This window comes from Eleutherodactylus coqui, chromosome 2, assembly GCF_035609145.1.
Source record: "Eleutherodactylus coqui strain aEleCoq1 chromosome 2, aEleCoq1.hap1, whole genome shotgun sequence".
In the NCBI taxonomy this organism is placed as follows: Eukaryota; Metazoa; Chordata; class Amphibia; order Anura; family Eleutherodactylidae; genus Eleutherodactylus; species Eleutherodactylus coqui.
The window spans coordinates 220,342,654-220,355,874 of NC_089838.1; the positions used below are offsets into that span (position 1 = coordinate 220,342,654).

At 41.2% G+C, this 13,221-nt stretch overlaps 1 protein-coding gene across 7 annotated transcripts in view; it reads right to left on the reverse strand.

Annotated features, from left to right (window-relative positions):
• Window positions 1-7,518: 7,518 nt before the first annotated feature.
• The window catches only part of TJP1 (tight junction protein 1), a 330,363-nt gene continuing 324,660 nt past the window's right edge, over window positions 7,519-13,221 (reverse strand). For all 7 annotated transcript variants that reach the window (XM_066592505.1, XM_066592508.1, XM_066592507.1 and 4 more), the window contains one exon: window positions 7,519-9,229. In XM_066592505.1, coding sequence (XP_066448602.1) covers window positions 9,135-9,229 — 95 coding nt within the window. In that variant the 3' untranslated portion in view covers window positions 7,519-9,134. The remainder of the gene's footprint in view (window positions 9,230-13,221) is intronic.

The window sequence follows — 13,221 nt, forward strand, 5'->3', positions numbered from 1 at the left end:
TTTGGCGGCGGTCGCATGCGCAGGATTCGGGAAAGTTCACGGAGGAAGATCGCGTCGGGGTGCAAATACGGAGGCCTCTGGTAAAAAGTTTCATCTCCTCTCACCGATCGCATCGGTGAGGGGAGATGAAGCTTCACCTTTTTTTTACTTTTACGTGATCGCCATTATCCATTGGATAACGGCGAACACGTGACGAGGAACCGCTCACCGCAGCCCCCCGTGAAATCTCCAGGCTCTCGGCTAAGTTTTGTAGCCAGGAGCAGGGAGATTTTAAATTATCCTGGCAATCCACGGCTTTTGCGCATGTGTCCGCCACTTTGGCGACGGGCGCGTGCGCAGAAGCTGGGGTAAGGTCCGCGGATAAATGCGCGGGCCTTAGGTACGTCATTTCATCCTCCCTCACGGATATGATCCGTGGAGGGAGATGAAACGCAAGCTTTTTAAACTTTTATTTAACTTTTTAAAACTTTTTTAAAACTTTTTTTTTACTTTTACATGATCACTGTCATCCATTGGATAACAGTGATCATGTCCCCGGTATAATCTCTCTGTTCCTGGCTACACATGGCAGCCAAGAGCAGAGGGATTTTAAATTTCCCGGGGCTCGAGCCCGTCCGTGCACGCGCCCGATGTCAATCATCGGGCGCGCATGCGCAGATGGGGATTCGGGTCCCGGGACATCGGGGAGGACCTAGGTGAGTATTTTCACCTCCCCTCATGGATCCGATCCATGAGGGGAGGTGAAACTGACTTTTTAAAAAAACTTTTTAAAACTTTTTCGCGATCGCCGCTATGCGATCGCGTGCCCGGGGACCGCTCACAGCGGTCCCCGGTAACACCTCCTGGTTCCTGGCTACCTTCAGGAGCCGGGAGCCAGGAGATTTCAAATTTGCCTGGGGCTCCCGGGCTTCTGCGCATGCGCCTGAGGTCATCGTCTGGCGCGCATGCGCAGAAGACCGCCGGCAGGTCCGGGAGGACCCGATCTCCGGGGGACACCGCCGACAAGCCAGGTGAGAATTTTCAGCTGCTCTGATGGATCCGATCCATCAGGGCAGCTGAATACCTAACTTTTTACGCACTTTTCTTTACTTTTTTGCGATCGGCGCTATCCACTGGATAGCGCCGATCGCAATGCCGGGGGGGACTGCCCGCATCCTGGGATGACAACTCCATGCTGTCGGCTACCTGCGGGCACCGGCAGTATGGAGCGGTCACGTCCTCAGGCCAGTGGGCATCAATCCAAAGAGGATGCATAAAACTACGTCCTCTAGGATTAAAGCCCACTTACTAAGGACGTAGCTTCCCCATGGGGCAGTCGTTAAGGGGTTAAGATGCTGCAGAAAATCTATAGCATTTAAGCAGTGTTTGAGCTTAACCTTAGAGTTGTCCAAGCTTTAAAATGTACATACAAAATGGTTTAAATGATATAGAACGTGTACTAACATAGCAAGTAGCTGAAATGCGTCTGTAAGCCTGAGGCTGGCATGAGGTGCATTGGGCCCACCCTACAGCTACCAAGAAATATTGCCTATTCTCAGGACTCAAGCATCCTAGGGTGTGCATTTTAAACACAATACAATGTAGAAAACAGAACTGTGTTGTGCACTGCATTATCTACAAGTGAATTTTCCCTTAAAAGGGGACTGGTCAGCTCCCAACAGCACCATAAACTAGGTACTGGTGCCATTCAGGGAGGTAATGGGAAACTGGGTGCTCTCCCAATCCCGCGCTCTCATCTGCTGCACGAAAATCTGACCCTTTTTTAGAGGACCATGTACGTGGATCTCCCATAATTCCTTTATTAGCACTAGGCCAAACTTGGGCAAAAAGACATGCGTCACTTTAACATGGAACAACACTGTAAAGGTTTTGCATAACTAAGTGATTGACAGTTTTTTCGCAACATATTGTACTTCATATAGGTGGTAAAAATAGATCAAGAGAATTTGTGTATATTTATTAAAAACGCCAAAATTGGGAAAATCTTTAAAAAAAATTGCTCTTTTTTCGCATTTTCAATTGCAATCTCTCAAATATGTGCAAACAAATTGTATAAATTTTTGATGACGTATAGATTTTACTTTACTCTGGAAGCACACTGGAAAAACTTCGAGTTTTTTTCAGGAATTAATGCAATTAAGGAGGAGAAAAAATAAAATGTCATATTTTTGCAAATATGTCATTTTAAAGGCAGGTCATTTTTCTATAGTAAACATAAAAATGAGGATTTGCACCCCAGAATGGAAACCCCCGTTTCTCCTGTGTGTTTAGAAACATACCCATCGTGACCCTAGACTTATGCCTGTATGCACAACGGGGCCCAAACCAATAGGAGCAGCCAGTGGGTTTCAGAACGAACATTTTGTTTGAAGGCGATTTAGCCCCATTGCTCACTTGTAGAGCCCTTAAGCGTCCAAAGTTAAAGAGAACCCCACAAATGGCCCCCATTCGAAAACGAGACCCTCTTAATGAATTCATTTAGGGGGTGTACTGCATATTCTGACCACACAGTTTTTGAATGAATGTAAGCAAAGCACAAGGGGAAAAAAATTATGATTTGTGTTTTTTAGCAACTGTGTCAATTAAAAAACTGTTACATATGAATGAAGACTTGCATCCCAATATGGATACCTGTTTGTCCCGTGTTCAGTGACATATCCATTGTGGCCCTAATCTACTGTCTGGATGCACAACAGGGCCAAAACGAACAGAGATAGAAACTTCAACTGTCCTTGATCATTTGCAATTACGTAAAAGATAAATTGGATACCGGTGATCACATGACCGGGGGACCACTCACTACAGCCCTCTGCTACCTTTAGTAGCCAGGAGCAGAGAGATTTTAAATTTCCCGGGCCCTTCCTCGCTACTGCGCTTGCGACCACCATTTTGGCGATGGGCGTAAGCACCAAAGCTGTGGAAAGGTCCACGGCTAAGGATCCTGTCGGAGGACATCACCGGAGGCCTTAAGTAATTTCACCTCCCCCTCATGGATCGGATCCGTGACGGGAGGTGAAACAAATTTTTTTTTAACTTTTATGCAATTACCGTTCCGCGGACCCCTCATGAAATCTGTAGTCTCTCGGCTACGTTTGCTACCTCATTATTGTATAAAAGCAAGGTGTGTTAAATTAAAGTTGCTTTTTCATAATTTTCCCTTCGAACAGTGTTGCAAATACTATATACTGTATATCTACAGGTTGTATGCTTACATATGTAGGCAAAGTTGACTTGAAATTCAAAATGTTCTAATTACAATATACCACAGTGCTGTAAACAGAGTAATCACGATGCACCAGCATGTTAGCAATTGCTGAATCTGTACACCCTAACTATGAATGTCTCCTTAAGTTAAAAGGTCTTCTATTACAAGACGGATAATGCTATACAGCACACTGCTACTAATTAGGGTCATTCTAAGGGTGCCATAATACTACTTTAGTTTAATGGAATTCACTGTGCTGATAATTTCCAAAAGCTTGCATTATCATGTATTTTTATTAGCCATTGGCCCCCTGCACACAGGCGGAAATTCCGCTGCGGAATTTCTCGCAGAATTTGCACCCGTGCCCGCCTGCATAGGATTGCATTACAAAACGCAATCCTATGCAGACGGACGGGATTTGTCGCGGAAAACAAATCGCTGCATGTTCTATTTCTGTGCGGGTCTTGAAGAGGCCTGCACAGAAATGTCACTCCCGAAGTGCGGGGTCTGCTCTGCCGGCAGAGCAGATGCAGTAGGTGGTGAGCCGCACTGGTCACTGCAGGGGCGCAGGTTGGATCCAGCTGCGAGAATTCTTGCAGCGGGATCCGACCTGGACGTCTGCAGGCAGCCATTAAAAGGTATCATATGTACAAGATTACTTGGTTTATCTAATTGAGAACAATCACACTTTGATAAGTAATTTGTATGGGCTGTAAAGGATGTGGCAATACCAATTATGTATATGTATTTGTTCATTCTTTATATTTTTAAAGTCTTGAATAACATTGTAAAAAGGTTTAGATGCTGGGGTCAGCAAGGACTACAGCATCTGCAGGGTTAAAAAATGTAGAGGAGTGATTAGATGAGCAAGTATTCATCTTTTCACACCTTCACTGTGAAAAAAGGACCCCAATGTGTGAGAATGAGAGAACAAATATATTCTGATTGATTATTTTAACATGAAAAAAGTCTCACCTTTTTCCTGGGACAGGCTACTCATCTTCTCTGCTGCCTGCTCAGCCCTTCCCCTCCCTCACGCACTGACTGAAAAGTCACAGCTGTAAAATCAAAATTCCCGACCCAACTTCAAGGGACTGTAGCTCTGGTTCAGCAAGAGCTACAGATATAAGCTTTTGGTGTCATTTTAAAGCCATTTTAAAAATATCAGCTTTAAAATGAGACCAAAAGGCATGCTGATGAGGCCAAGAATCAGAGCTACTGCCGTTTGAAGTAGAACCAGTTCGGTTCATCCAAAACTGTAATGTCTTTTTTCCTGCAGAATGAACAGAGCTCATCCTAAAACTGTTGGGGGATAAAAGCGTAACGCCATGAAACAGGGTATGCACATAGTAAAAGCAGCTGAATTTGTAATTTATACACTTACTGTAATGTAGTTTACATACAAATAAATGCATCAAATACAACAAAGCAACATATATGTAACTTCAGATTAAAGGATTTTAAAAAAACAAAAAAAAAACAAAAAAAACTTATTTTGGCCCTTTTGACTGCAGTACAAATAAGTCAATACCAACAAATGTCAAGGCAACAGTTTCTACCAGGATGCAAATTTCTATGAATCATCACAATATTTGTTTTTCTTGGTTTTGCAGCAAATGACATTCAAGGAACTTTTGTGCTTCCAACTTTATGGTAACAGAGGGGGCCTTTTCTTTAGTAAGAAAAGACAGGTGAGGGACGGCGCTCCACCCACTACGATAAATTACCAAGTACTACAATACTTGTTAGAGTATAGACGTATGAAAGAGGGACTTACCCGGTGTAGGTGGGAAGGCCCAGCCAGTGAGTCCCCCACCTATCATCTCCACGTCCTAGTAGGCGTTGTATCCAAAGTTATTCGGAGCCCTTGTCCTGGTTACCTATAACTCCTCTCCCCTGTGCAGGAAAGGGGGAGGGGGGCAAGCCGTGACCTGTCACAACCCGGGACAGGGTTGCGACCGTGCAGCAATGGATGAAGAATAAAATGAAAAAAGGTCCAGCGCTCCCAGGAACCCTCTATTGTAATCAGTCCAAGATTTTTGTCAATAGTAAAAAGGATTCTTTATTAAAATATGTCCGACGCGTTTCGTCGCACAACCGCAACTTTCTCAAGTGACATACAAACAGATCATCCTCATATAAATACAATATTTTTTTTTATCAACCCAGACTTCAGTTGAAGGGGACATACATGTTAAAGCAATGTATATATAAATGCGTGTGTGTTTGTGGGGCGTAGACAAGTGTACTTTGTATATGTGTATATATGTATACATGTGTCTACATATGTACACTGCCGTTTTGCTATATTCTTTAAGACTTTTTTCTGGATATGAGGACTTTATATACTAAGAAATGATATGCAGGTGCGGCAAGTGACTTGTATATCATGAGTGCAATACCACATACACATATGTGTGTATGGTACATATGTTGTTTTGGAAATGTTCAGCATATGATGGTCATCGTATTTTAATATGATTATTTCATTTCAAATCCATGTATTTGCAATAATGTAGAAGGTATATCCAGATATGGGCATAATTGTGATAAACCAGAAGGTCAGTTATTGCATGCAGCATTGATGTATCGCCGCTTCAGAGAGTGCGTTCCATTGTCATGGTAACGCGCCCTCTCCATGCATGTCACGACGTCCCACGTCGGGTGACGCGTGTTCATCAGGTGATCATGTGACGTGTTCCATCACATGATCTACACAGCGATGCTGCTTACTGCCTGCAATATACCGTATTCAGAGACTTGGAAGTCTTTGATAGGTCCTCTCCTGCTTTTTGCACCGGAAGGACTATGCGGTCTCACAGACCATCGGACCGTTTGTTCCCCATTGGTGGTGCCAAGGTTAAGCCTTATTGAATGCTTGTATTTATACGAGGATGATCTGTTTGTATGTCACTTGAGAAAGTCGCGGTTGTGCGACGAAACGCGGACATATTTTAATAAAGAATCCTTTTTACTATTGACAAAAATCTTGGACTGATTACAATAGAGGGTTCCTGGGAGCGCTGGACCTTTTTTCATTTTTTTCTTCATCCATTTCTCTAGTAAGAGGTTAGGTATAACTCAATAGTAAACTAGGTTCATACCAAGTGTCCGGATGATTTTGCTTTTGTCTAAATCCTTCCTCAGGACTGAGAAACAAATACTTCCCCCCTCCCCCCCGTATATTTGTGTGTCATTGCAGTGCCAAATTAAATCCTGTGCAAGTTAAATTTGTAGACTTTTTTTAAAGGCAATATCGTTCAACGGGATGCCAAAAATAAATCTGTGATGCAAAGAGAGCTTACGTTTAGACTGGAGAAATTACTATATTTAAAAGATTTTCTAAAGAAACCCATAGATTTCTGCGAAATGGACACTGCCCCCGCCCCCCCGAAAAAATCCACAATATACCCTTACTTCTAAAAATCATTGGCAGGGGATACACTTGCCAATCCTAATGCTGACCGGACTCCAATAGCTTGTTTGACAAGAAGCCAATTTCTCTTATACCCTGCCACATGCACGTCTCGGTAATGATGCATGTGTTTAACCCTTTCCAATCCAATTTGTATCCTGGTTTTCCTAGGGGGCTTACTCTTTTTCTGCTGTTGTACAACGGCGCTATATGCTGGCTAAAGCCAGTACTGCATGAGGTGGCACATTGGATAGGCTCCGACAGCAGAGAGGCTGGCAATATACAGTAAGAGAACCCCGACGGACGTCTTCCAACATTGGAGCTGTACAGCCTTAAATCATAAGGTCTTCAGACGTCAGACAGTGGATTAGAAAGGGTTAATAGGGAATAAGTTACAGCCAGACTTTTCTGACAGCAGCTCATCTCCCGTAGAAACAAAGGATGGGGCAAGCTGACATCCAAGACTAGTAGTAGGCCTGTTGCAGCTAAATCAGCAAATTCAGCCAGCTTACATCTAATGTATATGGGTATGTTAATCTAAATCGATCAAAAAAAAACAAACAAAAAAATCGGACAGAACATAACGCGCTCTGTTAGGCCGCTTTCACACACACACAATGCTTACCGGTATTACAGCAGCGTTTCAAACCTTTGAGCGCCGTCTGCTCTATTTTCATGCCTTTAAGCACTTTCTAACGCACCTCATCGCCCGTTACAATGATGGGGTGCATTAAAAAGCACTGTCCAATGCGTTTGAAATGCTGTGTTTTACCGACTCTGTGAGAGAGTGGCCTTATACATGAATATACACAACTTTAAATCAATATTTTAGGATTACTCTAGAACACAATCCCTTGACATTCATAGGTGCATACAAAGTTTGCAAACAAATTCACACTTTAAGGTCTTAATTTATTTTTATTTTAAAACCAGTTTTATTTTTGTATATTTAGAAATGTGTAACTTTAATAACTGCAAAGGAAAGAAAAAAAAATGAAATCAGCCACACGTGAAGACTAATAATTGGTTAGGAGAATGCAGTGCTGTATCTTCTACTGAAACCGTGCGAATGTGCCATAATAAATTGTCTATTGGTAAAAAAATACATTTTAGGGCACATTATACAGCATCCTTATCACAAATTGCAGCAGGGATACTTTAAAGATAAGAATCAAACTAGAGAATTCTGAGAATTTATGCTCAGCATTTATAAAGATAGCAATTTTTGTGCATTTCGCTTCAAAATGTTCTTGTGGTGAGTACTGTAGAAATGCGCTTTATTGCTGCAGATGTTACAAAGTTCAAGGCTCAAAAAAGGTATGAGTACAAAGGTATCCTTAAGAAACGTTCAGTTTTCTTTTTTTTTTATACAAAAAGTAAAGCTTAAAAAAGTTAAATTTACAAACAAAAACAGAAAATAAAAGAAAACAAAAAAAAAAAGGAGAAAAAAAAAACAAAAAGTGGTATGCACGCAATTTATATACAGGCATTGTAACATCTTTGAGATTTTTTTTTTTTAAATGCATAGCAGAAACATACAACTTCCTTCAATATTTTCTGAGTTGACAGGAGTAATTTCACCCCTACCTGCTCACCTTATAAAAAAAAAATTCACAATATTTCAGATATTCTTCTATCTTTTTTTTTTTTTCATTATACATTATCCCAAATAAGCGCAAAAAGCCATATGAACTTTGTAGTACAGAGAACTAGGAAGAAAAAAAAAAAAAGACCGTAACATGAGGGTAAGGCATCCCTGCTGGTTAAATGTGTGTAGTAAATGGTTAATTTACAGATCCACATAAGCACCAGAACCACTGTCATTTACATTAATCCCTATGCTGCGATTGGTCTACATAACTTTTTGATCTTTTTTTCATTTAAAAGGGGAATATAGGCCATACATTTTTACTCTTCTATGGGATCAAAATAGGTCAGTCACAAGTCACTGTATTTGTAACTTTTGCATTAAGTAATAACATTCAAACCTGTGAGCTGTTAGGGGGGCTGGCAGATCTCAACAGCAAAGGTAACGAAGGAATAGATCTTTCTTCCCTAAACAAAGCAGTTCGTTCTGGTGCAAACATTTGTCGATCATGACCAAAAAAAATAAAAAAATTAGAAGTGCTAGTTTAATGTGGTTAAACTTGAAAAATCAAACAAGCAGTATCCTTCAGTGGCATCGGGCAATCATTTGAAGTAGAATCCTGGAAAAATGACTATTTTTTAGTGTTATCAGCATTGGTCCTTTGGAGAAAAACTAATGCGAGCAAAAGGCGTTTTGTTACAAGACAAGGAAGGTGCAACACCGGCCTACCTTCACCTGCCATTTCTGAGGCCGAAACTTTGACCATGGCTTTAAAAGTGTACTCCATAAAATACAAGTTCAGGCAAATTTCTTAGCATTATTGAGTCCTATTGTTATTTAAAGGTCAAATAATACTCAATAGGTCACGTAAAGATAAATAGGTCCGTCGTAGATTTCACATTATTTCTTATCTTTACGCTGTAAGCTTAGAAATGATCTATCAATACAGATACACAATTTGCTCCGACAAGATAGTTTGGGTCACCAGGAAGAGATTTGTTCTGCCAATGTTTAGGGTCACCTGTAGATATATTGGGGAAAGACAGACGTTAATCACTGATCAGAATTAAACAGCATTTTTGTTTATATATACACATCAATAAAATCAAAAAAAGGAAAAAAAAGCCACTTGGGTAGCTCAGTGATTTGTTTTTACACATGTACGGCCTTTTACATTAATCTAATTTTCTGTGTACCCTAATTTGGCGGTATTGTACCAATTGCATAATTGAATGTGAAAGCAATGCAAGAACAAAAAATACATAAAACATTATAGCATAAACCCAACACTGCCCTCTACAGATCAGTAATGATTGCAGTAAATGGTTACTGCAGATACTAAAATTACACAAATACATAGGTTATTACAATAAAAAAAAAAGCAAAACACATCACTAGTCGGGCAACATTATCACTATGGTCAGGTGTAGAAAAGGCAACCTCAAAGAATGGCCTACAGCTAAGCATTGCAGGAAGTGGAGCTTGGGAATAAACATGAAGGAAATAAAAAGTCTGAAGTTTACATTATTCTGTGTGTAGGCCAAATAAATTCTATCCACATCAGTCCATCTCCATGTACAACTCACTTTAACAAACCAACTTAAATCGCCTGACTCCACAGAGCAACACAAAACTCGCTCATAAGCCACTGAATCACCTGTAACCACTCATCGCTGAGCTCTGTCAATGGCTGCAGCAGCCTGTGATGCCCTACAAACATGCTGCTGCCGCCTGTAAACAAGAAGTCATATGGGAGATCTGTAGCAGCAGCACTGGACACAGTGGAAAGCTGGAAGAGGCAAGTATACGACTTGTTGCATTGGTATATGGTTTTGAAAAACAAAGCAAAAAATATCTTTGACAACCCCTTTAATGCTGGGGTTCCTTCAGTGTTCTGTCCAAGGTCCTCTGCTCTTTTCTTACTACACAGCCCCTATTGATACTAAAAGGCAATTCAGTTGATAGTTTTGTACATCTCTAAACTCAAGACACCCAATTATATGCCTCGTGATATTATCACCCCACTGCTATAAAACCGCTGTCTCTAATCAGTCCTCTTTATACACAGTCCTTAACTTAAACAATACCTTCTTGTGTTCCCACCATCGACCAACCATTTCAACATGTGGTACTACCCATAACGTCTAGGCAGCATGCCTGTTATATTCAACTCAGATCTGTTCTTCACTATCTAGATTCAATTACTTGCACCCCAAAAACATCTCCAGAATCTCTAATCTTGGTACTGTGGGAAAACCCAACACTTACTCTGATTCATCCTCACCTTGATTACAGTTGCTCACTACTGATTGAGCTTTCCTGCACTAAAAACTCTCCCCTGAATGCAGCAGTCAGGCTCATCTTTCTGTCCAACTTCTACCCCTTACTAGTCACGGCACTGGTTGCCCATCCACTACAGAATACAATATAAACTCAACTCCAACACAAAAGCTACAACTTATCTCTATTGGTGCTGTACGCTCTGCCAGTAATTTTAAGATTAATATGCACCATAATCCCAACCTCCCACTCTCATATCCAAGACTTTCCTCAGGCAACACCAGTTCTCCAGAATGCACTACCTCAGGCAATCAGATCAATGCCCAAAAGCTGTAGTTTTAAGCATGCCCTAAAAACACATCTTTTTAGGCAAACCTCTCTCATTCCCTAATCTGACTCAAAAGGAAAAAAAATGGCTGGACCATTGGGCAAAACAAGCAGTTTTACCTTCTGTGCCATCCATATCTCCTCAGACTGTTAAGGTGTGTTCAAACAGAATGATCGTTCAACCGAACGACAGTGAATGTTAATTGTTCAGTTTAAACGTGAGCCAACGACTCAAAGACATATCTCGTTTGTCGTTGAGTTTCAGCCGGCATAAAAATCACCATTAGCTTGTTCATGTCTCGTTTAAACACTAATCATTCAATGTTTTACATAGGCATGTGAAACACTAAATGAGAAGTGAACGATTCTCAAAGATTATTTGCCTATCTAAATAGCCTGCCAGAGCGTGAACGAGCCAGTAAGGTCACCAGCTCGCTTGGGCAAACGGGAATCATGCAGTTCCCATTGTGTGTAAAAGGGCCATAGGTCTGGGTGAGCAGGGCCCTCACTCCCAATACATATACTTTAAAATGGATCACTTCCAGTATTATTGTAAAATTGGAAGTTCCACAAATTAATGTAGTGATTTCCAACTGGGTGCTGTGAGACTACTGTGAATTTATCTGCACCTACCAGATGCAATGCACACTAGTCATGTTTGCTAGAAGTACTACCCCTGCCTGCCAAAGATGTGTGGGTGTGCAAACGGGCGGCAGGTAGGGGCGAGGAGCTGCAGGCTGCAGTAATGGTTCACTAGGGCTCTGGTGAGAGATGCTGATGAACGGGTCTGCAGAGCTCCCTGGTAATACAGCCCTCTGCACCCTTACTGGCAGTCCTGTATATACAGCTGTGCTGTCTGCCTGCAGGGACAGATGCCAGTCAGTGTCACATCCATCACAGAGTGCTTACAGTAACGGTGCCCTGATTTATATAGAGACTTACTTGTGTGCTTGGGTTGTGGTGACCTGCATTTACAAATGCTGAAGGTCTGCTGGGTAAATGCACATGTAGTTGTGCCAAGTTTGTTACTGTGCACAGTTTATTTTAATACGGGGTGAGCAGGGCCATTACTCAGTCTCACTGGCAGTGCAACAGTCACTCTTTTTCCACAATACGCATACGTGATTACTTGGGGAAAATATATGCAATTTTACTAGTGACATAACTTGGGTAAGTGATGAATTTAAAGGGGTTGTCCCAAACACATCATTTAACAGATTGCAGAGCAGGTCCAAGTGTCGGTGAACACAGGTTACGAACATGAAATAAATTGGACCGGGCCATTCCCAAGTAAACACAAAATGAGTCTTCATTAATGACTTTTGCTGAAAATATTTAAACAAGAGGCTTGGCATCTCTAAGCAAAATGCGCCAACTAGGAATTCCACTAGAGCAAAATGATTTAATTAGCTCAGACATTACGGCATATTGGCTCATTAAAAAAACAGCAAGCCTTATTTTTGTAATTTAAGATGTGGGGCTAATTGCTGTAGAAAACATTACCTGCACCTATGCATACACTGAATTACTATGGGTTTTTGATGAGCGACCATAAAACTCAATTTAACAGGATACTCTTGTCAAAAACATCTATAATACCACCAGTTTTGTGTTGCTTCATCATAAAAAAAATGTACACAATGCTCTGCAGGCTATAAAACTGGCAATCAAAAGCCCACACACTGCTCTCAATTTACTGATCGCCCCCACTCCACTGCCCAAATAAGAGAAAAAAGTGCCAATGGTATTCAACTCATTTCTTTATATCAGGCACAAGACCGCTGAGGACAATCTCATATTTATGAACAGGCTGCTACAGAAATAGCCAGACTTGTGTAGTTTGTGAACTTCTTATTACAAAGAATTGAAGTTTAAGAGTGAACAGCGGGTTGTCGACGGACTGCAAGTTAATAGACAGTCTGAGCAAACGGGTATTCATTGAACACAAAAAGGTAAATAAATTTTGTTATTTGTATAGCGCCAACTTATTTTGCAGCAGTTTCAGGTAATTTATTATTTAAAGGGTGTGTCCACAAGTGGGTGGTCTGCTGTGCAGTTTCCTAAACAGAAAAAAAAAAATCTAGCAGAATTCACCTATTCAATGGATTTCAACCGAAGGGTTAAAATCTGCTACAGATCTGCACCAAAAGCTGTGGATTTTTTTCTTGCTGCAGAAAATCCGCCGCACAGCAGCTACATATGAACATAACCGTAATTCTAGCTAGATTCATAGAAAATGCCCGCAAGCTTTGCCAGGAAAGACTCAAACTTTATAGCCTGGGGGAATGAAGGGAAAATGGGGGCAGGATTAAAACCTTTACACATGTCAAAAATGTGTAAATAAGGTTCAGGAGGAAAGTGTAATTATTAGTTAGCTAAACACTAGAACAAGGGGCAGTCTGACAT